General features: G+C 38.9%; 2 protein-coding genes across 2 annotated transcripts in view; both read left to right on the forward strand.

The window, feature by feature from the left end:
* The window catches only part of gata6 (GATA binding protein 6), a 584,947-nt gene that overhangs the window by 540,813 nt on the left and 23,682 nt on the right, over nucleotides 1-20,452 (forward strand). The window lies entirely within an intron of this gene.
* The window catches only part of cables1 (Cdk5 and Abl enzyme substrate 1), a 94,213-nt gene continuing 77,657 nt past the window's right edge, over nucleotides 3,897-20,452 (forward strand). Inside the window, exon 1 of the mRNA XM_028803672.2 lies at nucleotides 3,897-4,650. Coding sequence (XP_028659505.1) covers nucleotides 4,112-4,650 — 539 coding nt within the window. The 5' untranslated portion in view covers nucleotides 3,897-4,111. The remainder of the gene's footprint in view (nucleotides 4,651-20,452) is intronic.

The raw sequence follows: 20,452 nt of genomic DNA on the forward strand, positions 1-20,452 counted from the left end.
AAGGAATTAATACAGTGGATCCCAGTTGTTGCTTTAAAATAAATTCGTCAACAAGAACATAGGAGCATACTGTATTTTGAAACTTGCTAATGGCCAATTTTACACAAATATGAGATGTGACATTTCAGCTGTTGATACTTTCTCAAGTGTGATATTCATAATGTTTCCATCTTGAGTGTTATTTTACAGCAGGATATTAATGCTCTTCTGCTTTTTATGTTTATGTAGCTTTTCAGAAATAATATGCCATGTTTTTAATTTAGATCTCTCTATGCTACATATGTCATCTTCATGTTAATGCTCATTCAAAGAAATACAAATTTGCACAACAACAATGAGTTTTTTTCCATGTTCAGATAAGTAAAAGATCCAATATTATGCACTTGCTTTAAGCCACCTGCATGATGCAATGGTTAGCATTGGCAGCCTCACACATCTAGAGTCCTAGACTCAAACCCTGTTAGGTCACTGTGTGGAGCTTCTAGGATTTCTCCATGTATATGTAGATCTGCCTCAAGACATGTATGTTACAATAACTGAGGACTCTATTTTGACCCCCAAGGCTGTTGTCATAAGTTTGAGTCTGCTCTGTAATGGACTGGCATCTGAAAGTGCAGCACAGGCTTTTCATTCAGTGCAGTACCAAAGTACGCAAAAAGGCCTATATGCTCAAATTACTCTATTGTACTTTTTAGGTATGAATATTTTCCAAATTTCTGAACAGAAATGAAAGACTGGCATTTTTTCAATGAAGTGTGACAAGATGAATCAAAACATTTTTATTTGCTGTTGCTATTAGTCAGTGAAGCATTATTCTGGGCTCATCCTATTCCTGCTTTGTTTTCGATGCCACTGGTTTAGGCTAAGTAATCCAAAATCCTGCACAGGATTGAGTGGAATTAAAAATCAGTTGAATGGCACTACATATCCATTTATCATAGAGCATAAAATGCAGAAATTCAAAGTAACAAGCTAACAATGTGACTAATTAAAAAAAAAAAAAAACTTTTTTTCAGCAATGTCTCTCAATTATAAAAAAAGAAATCTTGGGAGGGAGACGAGACGTGATCTTCTCGGAAGACACTTTGACGTCCCGCGAGAGAAGGCAGTGAGACAAAAGGACAGCTGCTGTACAGGCTTTTGAGTGATCGACGCACAGCGTGACAAGCAGAACACGCACCTCAGCAGCAGCAGCACAAAGCCAGTAGCTGATCCGTCCACTTCACCTTAGCGTGCGTTCAGCTCCCCCCACTTCACAACGCAAGCGGCAGAGACGTGAAGTGGCTGTAGCATAGCGTGCCCCGTGGGGGGCTTGGGTTTGGGGTGAGGGGGTGGGCGAGCAAAGCGAATGAGACGTGATCATCGCAGAGAAACACTTTGATGTCATGCAAGACTAGACATTACAACCTTAGGAAGCAAGAACGTGAGATGGTGACACTTGCACATCACACCCTACTTACAAACAATTTAAAACAAGTTCACGGACATTTAACCTAGCAGTTGTTGGACTGCTTTTGGCAGACACACTTCATGTGCTCCCAGCTCTTAAAACAACAACAAGCAGAACACGCAGCTCTCCAGCATCTCCTTGGTGTGCGTTCAACTCCCCCCCCCCAAGCCCCCCCCCTTCACAACGTGAGCAGCAGAGATGCGAATTTGCAAAAGGACAGCTGTTGTACAGGTTTTTCAAATGATCGATGCACAGAGTGACACGCAGCTCGTCAGCAGCAGCAGCTGGTCCGACTGCAACTCTTTAGCGTGCGTTCAGCTCCCACCCTCACAATGTGAGTGGCGTTATACGTCCCACAAGAGAGAGAGATTTAACTACACCCGAGGCCGGAAACAAAGGATAAATATTGTTTTTACAAAAGCTTTAAAGTAAAAGTGAAAATAATGCATATGTAACAATTCCCATGAAAATAACAATCTCTTTAAATTGTATATCCATTAAACCAAACCCGGGGTGGGCAAGCGAAGCGATCCCTAGTATTAAATATTTATCAGAGGAAAGATCATAAGTATTGAACAGAATGATGCAAAGGGTGTTCGATAATTTATCTACCTGAGTATTATGTATTTGTGGTACAGATCTGAACATGTCATTGGACATCTGGACATATCCTGGCATGCCACACGTGCAGTTTGAGATTAATTCATAGCAAACACCCCAAGCGAGACAAACTTGGCAAACACATCTACCTATAAGTCTATAAAGAAACTGATAGATTGGGAGAATTGTTTCATCATTAAATTCCTTACAAAGGAAGGGAAGAAGCCAATGGAAATTCATGACAGGATGAATGCTGTGTATGTTGATGATGCACCTTCATACTCTAAGGTGAAATTTTGGGTCAAGCAATTTAAATAAGCTCAGGCATTGGTTGAAGTTGACCCCCACACAGGGCATTCTAAGGAAGCATCTTCATAGTAAATGTGCCAAAAAAAGGGCATGATTATGGAAGATCGTCATGTTAAGGTTGATGTTTTAGTCCATGAACTAGGCACTTCAGCTCAAACAGTTTCCACAGTCATCCCTACTTAGCTGATGACATCAAATGTCATTCCCCAATAGGTTCCCCGAATTCTAAAACAGGATCAGAAAGCATGTAGCCAGGAATTCATTCACAACAACTTGGACCTACTTAGAGAAAAATCACATTTTCTCACTGATGGGTTCACCGAACAAGAATCCATACAATGGAAGCATATGGAGTCCCCGACCACAAAAAAAAAATGTGCAGCAGTCAGTCAGAAAAGTCATGGTGACAGTTTTCTGCATATAAAGGGTGTTCTGATGTTGGAATTAATGCCATACAAGTCAGCCATCACTGGAGAAACCTACACTTCTACACTGAAGTAATTACATAAGGCCGTAAAACAGAATTGTCATGGGCAACTGTCAGCAGGCATGTTGGTACTTCATGACAAAAACACTGTCCCACAAATCCAAAAATCTAAGTCTGTTATCAGGCAATGTGGAGTCACAGCGCTTAACCATCCATTGTACAGTCCAGACCTGACCCCATTGATTATCTTCTCTTTCGAAACCTGAAGAGGTTTGATTCATATATATCAATTTCCCTGATGATAATATAGCCTCAAGGAGGCAGTAATGAGGATCAAAATGAATCCATCCATCCATTTTCCAACCCGCTGAATCTGAACACAGGGTCACGGGGGTCTGCTGGAGCCAACACAGGGCACAAGGCAGGAACCAATCCCGGTCAGGGTGCCAACACACCGCAGTCACAATGAATCCTTCTTTTTCAAAGGGATTAAATCACTGGAGACAAAGTGGACCAAGTGTGTTGAAGTCAGGGTGGTTCACATTGAAATGTAATGAGGTGAGTTTGGGTAGATAAATTATTGAACACCCCTCATGCATACAGTATGCTGGTATTTACATTCTATGCAATTGTTTTTGCTTCAGCATTAAGTGAAAGAGCAGCTACAGAAGCAGTGCAAATCCCCCTCATGACACTGTTGATGATTTAGTGTTAAGTGTTAAACTTTTTGATTCATCGCACATTAACAGTTTAAACTGACATTTTAATTTTAAAATTTGATTGCATAGTAGGTGCCTGGGAATTGAACAGATTTCCAAGCAGTCACAATTTATACCTCCACCTTGGGACGGTAACGGTTACGTGAGAAATCAAAGCCAAAGCCCACTCCATATGATAGGTAATCTTTCTGCAGAGTTTTGGGCTTCGTTCCGACCAGCTGATAGAGTGTGCCCATACCTAGTTCATTTTAACGCTCAGCCTCCTCGCCAAAGAACGACACGCGTTACGTAATCGTCATCCAACGGCTTCGCCCTAACCCCTCCCGACGTTTATGTAACTACTGCGAAGCCACGCGGCTGCGAGACGGGCCACGCCCCTCTACGACGCGCCTCTCGCTATTGGCTGGCGGGTATGTTTTGGGAAGTTTTTTTTTTCGTGACGCGTTCGCTGCCTTTTCCTTGCTCACCTAGTCTTTGGAGGCTTCCTCGCCTTGGGCTCCGAGGTGCATTTTGCCGCGTCTGCAGGCGGAGGGCGCCCATATAAACATAAACACGAGTTCCCACTGAAAAACGGTTTGCGGCGGACGCACAGACTGTACAAACACGATGGCGGCCGCTGCCAGTAGTAGCCCGTCGGCTACCACGTTGCAACTGAAGCACCCAGGACTGGAGCCCACACGAAAACGTATTGACCCTCGGAGAAGACAGGCCGCCCTCACCTTTCTCACCAACATTTCCCTGGACGGGCGGCCGGTGCACGAGGATAGCGAGACAGCGGAAGGGTCGGTGGAAGTCAGGACTCGAGGAAGTGTGTTTTCTGCAGACAGAGGGGTTTCCTCCCCCACAGCTGCCTCCATCCAACCTTTATATGCCGCCAGCCACCCTAGCCTTTTTGGTTCTCGACCCATCTTCACGGCGAGCATGAGCCCGCTTGCCAAACCGCTGCCCGCTGAACTGGAAGGAGACGTCTGGAGCAGCAGCGTGCATGTTGCCGGCCAGCCTCCCTTTACGTCGTCCAGGGGTAGATTACAGTCCTTCACTCAGGGAATTCTACCTGCCTCTTTCTCTAGGGCCACATCACAGAGCTACTGCTGCCCGGAGCAGGGGCAGGTAGGCAGCGGCACCTTCGAGCTGCAGAGATCCAGGTACATTGAGTGGACTACAGACGCAGGGGAGCATGGGGTGACGATCGCGGTTTTGCCTGGATTGGTACTCCTGCAGGGGGGAGCTTCTTATTAACGTGACATGTGCTCGAATAAGGAAACGGCTACTCACTGTTTTTTAGTTGCGGATTGTGAGTGAATCGCCATTATTCAGTTTGCAGCTTTAAAAATACATTAATAGCCATCTTTCACATGTTAGCGGTCGTTCTTGCGAATGTAATATGATTTAATTTGCGAAGATTTCCTCAGCAAATCGATAGTGCAAGCTGTCCGTGGGTGAGGGATACTTCCCTACTGCCGTCCTCCAGCGTTGACTTCATTCCCATTTAGAGGGAGCCAACTTTAAAGAGGGTAATACGAAATGAGATCTAAATGTTTTCTTCAAGTTTGGAAAAAATACATTTTGCAAATAATTGCACGGAAAATTAATTGCTGCTATCGTTTTTAATACGTAGAAGAGCATTAATGCTAAAAATCATGGAGCTATTAACAAATTTCCAGTGTCAAACAAATATATTTCGGATTGGATGTTTACAGAGATGAGCAGGAAAAGTCTTGATAAAAAACGATGTTTTTAGCTACACACACAGATACAATTATACCTTCATTATGCGCAAATGTGTAGAATATGCATGCTATTTTTTGAAGTAGAATATGCAGTTGAGTGCCTTATTTTGCTAGGTGTTTAAAAAAAATTAAAATACCTTTCATCCGTGTCTGATCTGCATAGCTGAGTTCCGATCTTTGGATATGGTGACTGTATTCCGCAAACTTAAGCAGGCCTCTATTAACATTATCAACCAAGATCAGTGCATGTTTGGTGATATATAGTAAGTTTTTATGGGATTCGTTTAGACTGTGTCTGAATGTTACACCGTATTCTGGTAAGTGCAGTCAAAGTTTCAAAGTAAGACGTGGCAAGAGCATGCAAATACATCTTAGAACCTTGTGAACATGGAAGGAAAGGAAGCTATACATCTATTGTGAATCTCCCTTCATGCATACTTGTGTGAATTTAATGTATGAATTAACTTTTAGAAGTTCAGGCTGTAAGATCATTGGTACTAAAGGGAAGAATATGCAGTTATCCACAACTTGTTTACAGCATCTTCCAGCCCAAATGTCATAATGAAGCATCTCAATTTACATACAAAAAGTGAGGTGGGCCAAGAGGCTCACATCATTAAACACCAATAGTGAAACCAATAGATAACAAAACTTAAGGAAGCATTTATTAAAAACACAATAATCCAACATCTGTGTTAAATGGTTTATTATTTTTTACGCAATAACTTAGGTAAAATTACAATTACACATCACAAAGTTTCACAGTACTTCTTCAGATTACCAATATGAACAGCAGGGATCACTAAAGATTTAACATGAAGTAATCACTGAAAGTTATTAAAATATTGAAACATCTAGCAGTGGTTTAACCTGCTTAGGTACCTGAGGACATCTTTAATAAATGACTGACAGACCTGAACTGTTCCTTGTTAAAACAGACATCCCAAAATGTGAGTCAGTGAAGCAGGTTACCAACAACTTACCTTTTGATTTGGATTTTGACCTGGTATATTTTCTGTAGTCCTGGTCAGTAAAGATTGTGTGAAGCATGGTCTAATTCTCACTATTAGAACTATACATCATTCCCAACAGGATTAGGGTGTATTTTAGTAAGGATTGACTTATTTTTCAGTGTGAAAATCTGTTAGCCTGATACTTTGTTGGGAATTAAATCTTTCTATCTAGAAGTGCATTCTTTTTAAAGCACTATTCGTGTTTGGAGGCAATACCTATTACTTTATTATATTTAGTTCAATTTCTACAGTAGAAAGTGGGTAAAGCTAAGGAAAGTGTAAATATTTTGCTTTGTAAAATATCTGTTCTAACACTAGGTGTATTCTGTGTTTTGTGTATTTTAGGAAATGTAATGGCCTTATAAAGTTGCAGTGGGCAGTAACTTTTCAGCCTTCTGGTATCTTGTGCAGTGGTTACCATATTCAGAGTGTGTGTTTAATCACCAGATTTTTACTTAGTTGATGGTGATTAGTGGTAAAACAACATAAATCATCACAAAGTAAAATCATCTATGATAATACTACAACCACTTCCACCCCCAGCATCAGATTATGTTGTTCAAACGCCATTAGGTTGAATATGACTTGGAACACACACACATACATTATTATACACTGATAGTGTAAATTTGAACTGTATTTAAGCAATCATTGATGTGCAAATTATTCCATGTTTTTATTGACCATTGGAAGCCTAGAAGGTATAAAAATCCTCTAGCCAATCAGGGGTCCAAATTAGTCTGGCTGCCTAGGCCGTAGCCTTTTCTAGTCTGTTTAATAAACAACCTGTGCGCATTTAGCTGGTAATTTTGTCAAACATTTCATGACTATACATATAGCATCCCCATAAGCTCCTCTTCTTACAGACCAACAAATGGATGTTCATTTTGGTTAAGCATGAACATCCAGCATAAACCTGTAAAACACTGCACTCTCCCTGTGCAGTATGTCTTTTTAAACTTTAAAACTGGATAATACAATGTGGATTTTTTTATTATTATTATATCTCTAATAGTGAGGGGAGAGAGGGGGAAAAAAAGTTAAAAAAAAAAAAAAAAAAAAAAAAATGATTTTAACTGACCTTCCAAGCCTATTCACCAAGCCATTTGTGCAGGGCTCAACTACTCCCGTGCTAGGGTTGGGGGATGCAGATTGGAGAAAAATGGGCACAAGTGCTTTTTAAGTTAAGCACCATCAACAATCCCAAGCAATGCTGATGTGAGGGAGGGGATAAAATAAAGACTGCCTTTTTAAAGGCACAGTGCCACAAGACATTAGATAAACAGCAAATGAAAACATCCTGAGCAAGAAAACATCAACTGCTCTCCATGGAATGTTGAGAATGCATAGTGTGATATAAGCAAAATGAAATTGTCCTCACACCACTGTGCTTGTTAGCATATCAATAAATTTGCTTCAAAAATGCTACAATAAATTTGCTTCAAAAAAGTTACTATATAGGAATACTGTATTTAAAGTAAAGTTGAACATTAATTTACGTGGAGTACCTCATTTGTATGCAGTGCATGCATCATTGATGTGTGATGTATTTTTTTTTCAAATTAAAGTGGAAAGTTTAAATGCCTTCAGCATACTACCAGCTCATGTACCAGTAAACAGTCCAGAGCTTTAGAAGATGGCATTTAATTACATGCTGTTTACTTAGGAGCTGTCTGGTTAAAGGAGATAACAGCAGTAACCATTATCTAGTTACGTACATGTGTTTGGTTTAAGGCTAAGTTGGTGTTTCACTTAACACTGTATTTGTCATATAATATTAACTTCAATTGGGTGCTATTTCTGCCCATGTTGGGGAAAGAGGTGGAGAGTGCAGAGACCTTTGTACTGCTGAATTAACAACTTTCCTTTGTGCTTTGCTGAATTGACCTGCTCTTGAATGGGGAGCCTCCACTAGAGTGTTTCAGCCCTCTTGTTTTGCTTTTAGTACAGCCGAACACTCCGTTAAATGCTGCATTTTTTGTGGTACCCTCACATACCAGTAATAGATCCCTCATTTTTAAAGGTAAATCAGAGTCTTTAAATACAAGACTCACAACCCATTTCATCTGATAATTTGTTTTGTCATGCAAAGCTTAAGAATATTAAGTTTCCATGTGACTTTTTAAAATGCAGATTCATTTTTTTTTTTTTTTTAGACCAGTAATTTTGCAATAATCTGATGTTACAATTGGACACCATGATATATTAACTATATATTGTTTAGTTTTGTTTTATTAAACATTGAATGAAATGAATATTATAATAGATATTTGTCCATCTTGTATATAATTTCAGTAGCACTTATTTTGCTTTTTATAAAGTACTTTAAGCTGCATTTAATGGTTAGAAATGTGATGTATAAACGTATTATAATCCCTTTAACAATAAGTAAATAAACAGATAGTTTAAAGAAATGATATGTGAAAATAAATAATTTCAACGATGCCCTAGGTCCGGTTTGAATTTTCCAAAAACAGTCAAGTGTTTATAACAATTTATATCATTCAAGGACCAGTAGCTTTAAAACCGTCTACCTAAATTGAAAACCCCACTGGACTGCCTTGACATTTTCAATTGATGCCTGAATTTGTTCAACAGTCATTCAGTTGTTCTTTGGCTCACTGCTAGGCAGTGCAGCAGTAAGTTATTCTTTTCCATATCTTCCTAAACCTGTTTTGGCACTTTAAGAAACAACCTTGATCTTAATAGATGATAGTAAGGATAATTTCTTTGTTGTTCTTTGGTGTTGCATCTATTTAGCAAAGCACATTATTATACAATGTTAGTTTAAACTTTTGTGACTTGTTGAAACATGTATTACAACAACACTTGCACTTCTTTTTTTTATATTGATGTTAATATATGGAACATTGCAGAAGAGTTGCTTTGTAATGAGCATAACCTATAGGTTGTTTTCTAATTTCTTGCCAAGGTCATCTGTTAAAAAAAATCAAGATAAGAATCCTATAACTGCCAACCATGCAATTTCCTCATTAAGATTTTTTTACAGTTTCTGGAAATTTTCCTTGCTCTGTGTATTTAGAAACAAAGGCATATACAGCATTAAGCTGTCTTCATATAAATTGTGCTAATATTAATTCAAGTCAACCATTCATAAAAATATGTGGCAACAAGATATGAATGTCTGTTATTAACTTAATTGTTAGCATTTTGTAAACTAACTGGAAGTTGAGTGAATTGTGACATAAATGAGCCTTTTTCCATCAACATAATGAGGACATTGTTTAACATGTTTGCTCAAACCTATTTATAGATTTTTTTTTTTTCCAGTTGTAAAGTAAGTGATGCACGCAGGTAGCATTGAACCAACAATGAAATGAGTTGTGTGGCATTTCTATCAGAAACCAAATTTCGTAGCCCACTGTGGATTATTAAAAGTGAATTTACAATTGTGTTCAGATTCTTGTTGTTTTGTGCTGGCTCTGTTTTTGTTGGCAAACCATACTGTTACATTTTAAAGGTATTTTGTCATTTGAGTGCATTGTGCAAATAGTGATTGGAGCAAATTTAGAACTCGACCATTTTTTCTCCAGTAGAATGTCTTTAATTTTTGCATTCAAGATTCTTCATCCTGGACCAATTTTGCACAGTTCTGAGGATCTGTTGATCTCCAATTCCATTAACCTGGAATGAGACCATATGTGAATGCTGTCAAACTTGGAAACTGCTTATTTACCAAATCATTACATTTATTGGCTAATAGTGGGCACAGAATTCCATGACTTCCATTTAATCTGGAGTTGAGAGGTTCCTTGGGAGAGTAAGAATTCATTGGCCTTCTTGCATACTGTGGTTCCATTAAAATGTTTATTTAATCCATTGAGGAAAATTATCTGTAGCTTTTTAGGTCCATTTCCTTTTACTTGTTGCTGTTTCTCTTTCCCATCAGTTTTGATCTGTTTCCACACTAGTCATCTATAGAGATTCCAGACCATTCTTTATAAAGCATACCATTGGGTAGTCTGAATGCTTTTGTGGTTATGGGTGTTGCAGTATATAAGTGTTGTGCAAGCCTGATTCAAGATTTCTTTATTTGATACATTTGTTAACCTAATATTCTGTGATCAAATGGAACCAGTGTATTAGTAATGTTCAAAAGATGTTGTGGGGCAGGTGCTGATTGAGAATCCATATGCTGTAAGGATAGAAGCTCTTTCCAAGCCTCTTAGTTTGGACCAATAGACTAAGGAACCTTTTGCCCGATTTTAGCAGGCAGAATAGTCTACGGGCTGGTAGGATTCCTTGATATTTTTGGTGGTTCTGTCCCTACATTGGTTGATGTAAATGCAGATTCTACTTGCGTTTGAGCTTGGTCAAAAAGCAATGATGCTGCCTTTTATTTATTTTAATAGCATACACTTTTATTGTTTACTGTTTATTTTTTTTATGGTGTATACTGCTTTTGACTTTTTTTTTTTTTTTTTTTTTTTTTTTTTTTTTTTAAAGTACTTTTTGCTAGAAACTTCACAATTTGATAATATGTTTCTGCCTCTTAATGCATTGGTGAAATTTTCTTTGGCCCTGTAGTCATCTCTATGGTAATTGTTGTAGCAAGAGGTTATAAGCATTTTCATATGCTGGATGTCTAATTGTTTTTACTTTAAGAACGTGTGTCTTTTTTATGGTTCACACAGAATTAGTCATGTGTCCATGTGTGGATAAAATAAATAAAATTTTGGTGACCTACCCAAATTTCAGTAAATCTCTTGGGAGTTTTAACTTGGAATGTTCCTAAGTCATTCATACGTTATGTAAGGGGCAAAGGGCAAATTGTATGGGTGGGTGTGTATGTTGATGGAGAGTGGGAGGCCTTTTAGGAAGTATACTATAATCTGTTTTTAGAAGTAGTTTTTTATATCGGTTTTGCAACAGTTTTTATGCATCAAACACATTTTTGTTTCTTTCAGCTTGTGTTTTTTTAAAGCATCTTAAATGCCATCAGTGTATTAGTATTTTAAGCTAACTTGATGCTATGTCTTTACTTCATGGTATTCGGAATGAGACTTTGAGTGTGGCATCCATATAATTTAGCAGCTTCTGTGGTTTAGTTATTGGTGACCACAAAAACACTGCAGCTCAAAATAGCCCTATTGTTTTGGTTTGTGACAGCTTTTCTTTGAGTATAAATGCAAACTTGAGTAAATCTAGAAAATATTTAATTTTAGTCTAGGATAGATTTAGTAGTAATGTATAACATTATATGTGCATCTCTCGATATCATTTAAATTTCCTTCTGCAGATTGTCTTTAGTGGAAAACAGTAATGATTGCTTCAGAAAGGCAGTCCAGTGTTGATTCAAACATGATCCAGCAATAATATATTTTTGAATGCTGGTGGGGTGGACTTAAGACAGAGAGAGAGAGAGAGAGAGATTTGCCAGTAAATGGGGGGAATAGAATGACTTAGTATTGCAGAGTTGGTGTTAAAAACTGGGCTGACTATAAAAGATTGTTGTTTGACTCCTTTTTTTGTGTGATCTGCAGTATACACATGGGATTTAATTCCTCCTGGAAAAGATTTTTTAAAAGTTGTGTAATTAAGGACAGTTTCTTAATTTGCCCTCACATGTTTGGTATGAGTTTATGAATGTTATTTCTTTATATGTTTCTAAGAGGTTAAAGATGTAGGAAAATATTGATTAGGTCTTGTATATGTTTTTAATAAAGTGCAGCAGTAACTGTGAGTTATGCAAAGTGTTTTTTTTTTTCTTTCTATTTTAAAATTATTTTCTGTAAATTACGTGTGCCGACTAATTGTTTTCTGCAAATCCCAAAGTCTGTAGACACATGGATTTATTAAAATAGCAGACTTAAGGTAGACTCATTTAATGTTGGGTTTATTGCTGTAAATGTAAGGCGCTTACAACAGCGCACGCATGCTGCTGCCGCTCCTCCCTGTTAACAACACTTTTTGTAAAATTCGCCTTAATCCTGCACATTTTTATGCTTGTTTTATTTTCTTTATTGTACGTATAGTTTGTGGATGGAGCCGACTCGAATTGTATGGATTTTGATTAATTTTTACGGACTTTATGGACTTTACCTTGACTGGGAACAACTGAATCTGTGCATCACAGTATGAGACCTACGAACATTTCTTTGTACAATAGCGATCTAGGAGCCTGGGATGATCTGTCTCCTTGATTATAGTTGCTATGCTGGTCTGCTCTTGATTAATTTTATAGTGCTTTATGACTAAGAACTGATCTGATGTTCACACCCACCTGGCTTGTGGCTCTGGGGTGATCATGCTTGTAATACCCAGCGTTACTTGTTTGTGGCTGTATGTTGGAACCTCCAAACCCTGCTACCTCCTTCTTCTATGCTTTCTGCTGCATTGCTATCGCTGCTCATCTGCGCCACTGCACCCCACCCATCTCACCGGCTCCGCTGTGCTGTGCTGCTTCTCCACTGCTATCAGATAAGTATTGCTCAGTATCATGCTAAAATACTCTCATGACAAACTCCTTCATATGAAACAGTTTGTCCAGAGCAAATGGTCTGACTGGAATCTCCTAAAAGACACCGGTATTTTATGGCGCCCGAAATATGTACATATTTCAGGCCACCGCCGGGCTACAAATGAAAAGATCACCGGCAGAATTTGCTCAGGAACACGCCATCCTATGCATGGCCCTGGAAATAGAAGTGTCAGTGTGCCAAATTTACAGTATGTGAAAATAAACTCCGGTCACGGCTCTGTGGAAAAAGAAGTCCCATCAACTATTATTGCATTGTTTAATTCAAGATCTCTTAATGGCAAAGCATTGGTACTGTCAGAATTCATCATTGACACCAAACTTGATATGCTGTGCTTAACGGAGACTTGGCAAAAACTAAATGAATTTACGTCTCTCATGGAGGCGACACCACCTGCTTACACTTTCCTCGCAGAGCCTTGTAGCTCAAGACAAGGCAGAGGACTTGCAGTAATTGTCAGAGTGGAGTTAAACATGAAAAGAATCCCACTTGACTGTCCATTGTCTTTCGAATGTCTGGCTCTTAAACTAATAACGGAATCAGGTCCTGTCTTACTCATTGTTCATTATTGTCCTCCAAAATACAATGCATCCTTCTTATCTGATCTGACTGAACTATTAACCCACTTAAGTTCCTTTTCCCAGAGAGTCCTTCTTGGTGATTTCAACATCCATATTGACATCCCCACATCTAAACTGAGAAATGGATTCCTATCCTTGCTGGACTGTTTTGACTTGATACAACATGTTGATTTTCCCACCCACTCTGGTGGTCATATATTGAATCTGATCTGTACTTCTGGATTATCTGTTGCCAACACTTACAGCACTGATTTGGGACTCTCAGTACTTATCACTTTCTCATTACCTCTCCCTCCGCTTACCTGTAAACGACAAATTTCTTACCGAAACCTTAAAAATATCTGTCCCTCTGTCCTTTCTGGATCCATTTTTGATCTTTTTACTGTCTTTGCCTATTCCATCAACACTAGATAGTCTTGTTGACCACTATAACACAGCCCTTCATTCAGCATTAGATAAAACAGCTCCTTTAAAACATAAGGAGGTTTCCTTTTAAGCATTCAGCTCCTTGGTATAATTCAGAATTGCGATCTATGAAAGCAGCTGGCCGACGCCTTGAGAGAATGTCACGTAAGACTGGCCTCACCGTGCACATCCAGGCTTTCTCTGACCACCAGAGAGCTTACAGAGAAGCATTAACTGCTGCCAAGAACACCCATTATGGCAGAATAATAGAAAGTGGCCACGATAACCCAAGGGTTTTGTTCTCTGTAGTTAATAAACTACTCCAACCCGCATCTGGCCCAACTACCTCTTCTACCATGAGAAATTCCTCCACATTTTCTGTAACAAAATTAAAGATCAAAATAATTCAACTAACATAAATGCATCATATGTTTATATCTCTCCCAGATTTCCCACTCTGTCCCGCTCCTTCTCTAAGTTCTCACCAGTCACATCTGCTTTTGTTGATGACCTACTTGTGTACTGGACCCCATCCCCACCACACTACTTAAATCCTGCCTTCATGCCATAATCCCGGCTATTACAACAATAATTAACTCATCTCTTGACACTGGCTTTGTGCCGCTCACTTTTAAAATTGCTTTTGTAACCCCGATGTTAAAAAAAGTCTGGTCTTGATGCTGACAATCTTTGGCCTATTTCCCACTTACCTTTTCTGTCAAAAGTCCTTGAGCGTGTTGTAGCTTCCCAACTCACCAACTGCTTAACTTCTAATAATTTGATGGAACCCTTTCAGTCTGGTTTCAGAGCACAGCACAGCTGTGAAACTACTCTGCTACAGGTAACCAATGATATGCTTATGGCAGCAGACTGGACAAACTAGCATATTAATTCTGTTAGACCTCAGTGCAGCATTTGACACTGTCAGACATGACATTCTGCTGTCCAGAATGGAAAACTTGCTGGGTATCTCTGGCACTGCCCTCCAGTGGTTCAAGTCCTATCTGTTTGATAGGCAAGAGTTTGTTAGTCTTGGCAACAGCAGGTCCAGCACAGCGCCAGTCATACAAGGAGTTCCACAGGGCTCTGTCCTTGGTCCTCTGCTTTTCTGTATGTATATGCTTCCCCTTGGCCATATTATTTGTAGCTTTGGACTGGGTTATCATTTTTATGCAGACAATACTCCACTCTATTTCAATGTTAAAAGTGGAACTTCATCAGAGCTTTCTCAGCTCAGAACTTGCCTCAGTGAAATTAAAACCTGGATGGAGCAGAACTCTTTAAAATTAAATTGCAACAAAATTGAACTCCTACAAATTGGGACTAAATTGCTTAGCTCCTTCCCAGTCAATCTTGACAATGATCTCATCTGACCTGCCTCTACTGCAAAGAATCTTGGTGTCATTTTTGATTCCTCCCTTTCTTAGTCTGCCCTCATAAATCACATTAAGAAACATTCTTACTTTCACCTCTGTAACATATCCCGAGTTCACTCCTTCCTCTCCTTTTCTAATTCTGCGAAACTTGTCCATGCTTTTATCACATCCCGCATCGATTATTGTAATTCCCTACTGGCAGATGCCCCTTCTAATCTTATATCACAGCTCCAGCTTATTGAAAACTTGGCTGCAAGAGTCCTTACACGGACCAGCAGCAGCAAGCACATAACACCCGTCCTGCTTCACCTTCAGTGGCTTCCTGTGTCCTACAGAATTGAGTATGAAATTTTACTAATAACCTACAAAGCCTTAAACAAACTTGCACCAAACTACATCAGTGACCTTCTCCATCACTATGTGCCTGTCCACCCACTAAGATCCTCTGATTTTGGTAATCTTGTTGTGCCCCACCCTAATCTACACTCCATGGGTGACAGGGCCTTCAGCTGTATAGCGCCCAGACTCTGGAATGACCAACCAAAATTAATTAGATCAGCTGACTCCATGAATTCTTTTAAAAAAACAACTCAAAACTCCTCTGTTCAGGAAGGCTTTTAGCTCTACCTGACTTTATTACCCTTCTTTCAGTTTACCTCTATGTCAAGATGCTCATGTAACCTGTGTGTGTGCGAGACCATCAATTATGTTGTCTGTTAGGCTTTTCTCTGAATTTACTATCTTGCTCTTTATTTATTTATTTATCAGGTTTAGTACAATGCTATGTACTGTATACCCTGCCGTTCTTTCTTAAACTCTGTGAAGTGCCTTAAGCATGGGAAAGGCGCTATATAAATAAAATGTATTATTATTTTATTATTAACACAAGGGCTGGTACTAAAGAGAGGCCCTGAACTACTGTGAGCTTATGCTTGCCTCTGTGCCTCTAGGTTTATTTGGCAAATGCCATAGCTTGTATCCAAAGGAAAATAAAGTGTCATGATTTTAAGCAATATGTATACTGTTTGGATTACAGGTTGTCACAGAACACTTGCTTATTCTGTGGTTGTGTTCAAAGCTTTTTCTGGAACCCTGAAACACACATATGTGAGGAAGTGTTGACTAACCTACAGAGTATTTTGCTGGATGAACTTGTGTTTCTGGTTAACCCCTGGAAATGTCAATATGGTTATGTACTGTCAAAGTATAGCAACATAGTAATTCTAAAGGTGCTTCAGCTTGTTTCGTTAGTCTGCTTTTTGTTTCTTATGGTGCCTTCAACACCATTCAACCTCTGCTCCTTAGGGACAAGCTGACAGAGATGGGAGTAGATTCATACCTGGTGGCATGGATCGTGGACTGTCTTACAAACAGACCTCAGTACGTGCATCTCGGGAATTGCAGGTCTAACATTGTGGTCAGCAACACAGGAGCACCGCAGGGGACTGTACTTTCTCCGGTCCTGTTCAGCCTATATACATCGGACTTCCAATACAACTCGGAATCCTGCCACGTGCAAAAGTTCTCTGACGACACTGCTATCGTGGGCTGCATCAGGAGTGGGCAGGAGGAGGAGTATAGGGACCTAATCAAGGACTTTGTTAAATGGTGCGACTCAAACCACTTACACCTGAACACCAGCAAAACCAAGGAACTGGTGGTGGATTTTAGGAGGCCCAGGCCCTTCTCCTGGACCCCATGATTATCAGAGGAGACTGTGTGCAGGGGGTACAGACCTGTAAATACCTGGGAGTGCAGCTGGATGATAAATTGGACTGGATTGCCAATACTGATTCTCTGTGCAAGAGAGGACAGAGCCGGCTATACTTCCTTAGAAGACTGGCGTCCTTCAACATCTGCAATAAGATGCTGCAGAAGTTCTGTGGCGAGTACACTCTTCTACGCGGTGGTGTGCTAGGGAGGCAGCATTAAGAAGAAGGACGCCTCACGCCTGGACAAACTGGTGAGGAAGGCAGGCTCTATTGTAGGCATGGAGCTGGACAGTTTGACATCCGTAGCAGAGCGACGGGCGCTCAGCAGGCTCCTATCAATTATGGAAAATCCACTGCATCCACTAAACAGTGTCATCTCCAGACAGAAGAGCAGCTTCAGCGACAGACTGCTGTCACTGTCCTGCTCCACTGACAGACTGAGGAGATCGTTCACCCCCCCACACTATGCGACTCTTCAATTCCACCCGGAGGGGTAAACGTTAACATTATTCAAAGTTATTGTCTGTTTTTACCTGCATTTCTATTATTCTTTAATTGCTGCTGGAGTATGTGAATTTCCCCTTGGGATTAATAATGTCTGTCTATCTATCTCATCCTTAAAGCAGTCAGATGTATGAGTTTTATTCCAGATGCAGTTTTTGATATCCATTATTTCACACTTAAAGGTTAACTTTCCCTGTTGATGTAGCTTAACTTTTGAGATTGTATGATTGGCCTGTTTCAGTATTGCTGTCTAAAATATTCTTGTTATATAATAATAATAATATAATGCACCCATTCCTCTTGCATCTATAGACATCATCTCTTGTGGAAATGCACCTTGGATTTAAAGAGAAAGGTTTCCCCCCCAGTGATAACAGCTTATCTGATATATAGGTGGATCAATTACAGACAATGGGGGGGGTGGGGTTTGCCTTTTTATAAAAAAATAAATATATAAATAGAGCAATAAATAAATACACACCCACACTGGAATTACTATAACGTAAGAAAAAAATTAAAAGAGAAGTTCTGACTTGGCTGTCACACTCCCATTGGAGCATTATGCAGGTGTAAAGGAGTCACAGTAGTGCTTCTTGACACACTTCTGCTGAGTAATTCGTTGGCTAAAAGTACTCAGTGTTAGTGTGTCAGAGAGAGGATGTACTGTACAGCATTGTTCATAATGTAACTCAGTTTTTATTAAATATCCAGATTTACTAAGAATATAAATAAAGCATACATAAAGACAAAGTGATTTCAAAGTTGCATCTATAACAGAATTATAAACCATCACATTTGAAAATGCAATCATACTTGAGATTATAAATCACGATAAAACCTAGGTAGTGTAAACATTAAAATTTGAACATTGAAAACATGCAGCTAACTGAGAAATGAAGTGGCTTAAATAGCAGTTGAAGAACATTGTGGTTTGGTTGCCTCCTGACTTTTTAATAGACTTGCTCTTGATCCTGGCATAGTTGGAAGTAATCCGAGAAGGAGGTTTAAACTAATCCTGATAACTAGGTGAATGTAGAGTTTGGAGTTGAGGGGGTGTGAATCTTCAAGTGGTGTATGGAAGATGAGACTGGTCAAAAAGAGACAAAAGGTAGAATTATAAGTACTTGTGGCAATGCTGTAGTGTTCAAGTGAGGACCTAAGTATGTTGTGTTTTTATTCCCCTTTTCCCTCTTTGGTCTGTAGTTTTTATGTATCCCCTTTTCTGTGTGTATAAATGCAATGTTTTTGACCTCTTGGGCATCGTTCTTGGGCAAGTGGACTGTATAGCAATGCTCATTGCAAAATAATGTAAAACAGACATTCTGAAAATATTTCATCCATTTCATGTACACAAGAGGTTAGAGCCTATTCTGGCAGGATATGACACAATGCTAGAACCAACACTCAACATTTACACTACCCTAAAGCCAATTTACAACTGACAGCATAGCACATGTCCTTAAGGTGACATAGAAAAACTCATGGAGACATAGGGAGAACTGTATACTCCACACTCATTTTACCAAATCCAGAGATAGGATTCAAACCACGGACACACCAGATTCATGAGGCAATAACCTGAGGGACTAAGCCACCTTATCATTTATTTGAGTTTCTGTTCGTGGTGATTGCATATTTGTTGAAAGCATAATAGTATTTCTGTGGCTTTTGGCTAATCGGTGACAGTTAATTTTTTGCTTGAATTGTTTCATTCGGTTTGTGTGAGAAGAAGACTGGCACAGATTTAAAACACAACAACACTTTACCAGATGACGAAATGTTTACATGATAGTCCTCAACGTATCATGGAATATGGTACCATTACATTTACGTTGATAAATTTTAAAATGTCAGATTGATCTTTTTATGTATAGACTTTAGCCATGGTGCATGAGTGTGGTTTGTGCAAAATTGGCATCCTGTACAGGACTGTGTTTTGGTATAAACTTGGCATGTCCTATAATCCTGTGATGGATAAAAGGGTGAAATGACTTTTTAATGGGCAACTATGTCCAGCTTTCAGCATTACTGTTGCTTTTTTAATAATTTCTAATGATGATTGCTTATTATCTGTAAATTCTTACATATTTTTAAGCCTGAATATCAACCTGGCAGATGCAGTACACTAGAAATTTCTATTGTATTTTTCCCACATTTAAATCCCACCACAGCTTTTGCATGCATCAACCAGAGTAAATTGCCCAACAAGTACAGGATAATGACACACTGAACATATTGGTTCATAAAAACTTGTCTTGAAGTACTACCAGATTTTGTTTCCATATCTATTTAATGCAGTCTTTAATGTTGCATTTTTATTTATTTTTTGCGTACACAGCACAGGAGTGTGCATCTGCTTTCCTTTTTTGTAGTTACTCGCAAAAAGACTTCTTTCAATTAGTATGAGAAATGCCTTATTTAAATTTAATTATAGAATCATTTCCTTCTGTTTTTGGCAATTGGGGCATTTCTTTTTACCTAATTAAACTTGAGAAAAGTCAAGCAAAATTACACCTTTTATTGGCTAACTAAAAAGATTATAATGAGTACATCTTGCCTGAAGAAGGGGCCTGAGTTGCCTCAAGCTTGCATATTGTAATCTTTTTAGTTAGCCAATAAAAGGTGTCATTTTGCTTAACTTTTCTCTACATTCATAATGGCTAACACGATCCAACACCCTAGTACTAATTAAAGTTAAAAGATCTGTTTTTCATACAATTAGAAAATTTAAACATTTTTGACCATCTTTAATCTTAAATTTAAGTATATTTTTGTGTATTTTAAGTATATTTTTGTACATTTTTCAGTACTGTGTTGGTGTAATTTTGTCAAAACTGTTGCACACTAGAGTTGAGTACCCTCACTGCCCTGCCTACTGCTTCAGCATTTTCTATGGACAGTGCAATCAAATTATAGACATGGGAGATATTGGTATGTAGTTTTTAATTTTTTGTGTTTGCCAGGATTGTGGAGCTTTGTTGGACTATCCAGGGAAGTGTTGGTAGACCAGTTGGCCAGATGCAGATGGATTCTTTGTAAATTTATTTTCTTCACTTGTCATATCAGTTTAATGGTCATCATTTAGGCACGTTACAAACTAATTACCAAAAGCCAATAGAATATGTA

The sequence above is a fragment of the Erpetoichthys calabaricus genome, chromosome 6, assembly GCF_900747795.2.
Source record: "Erpetoichthys calabaricus chromosome 6, fErpCal1.3, whole genome shotgun sequence".
Taxonomy (NCBI): Eukaryota; Metazoa; Chordata; class Cladistia; order Polypteriformes; family Polypteridae; genus Erpetoichthys; species Erpetoichthys calabaricus.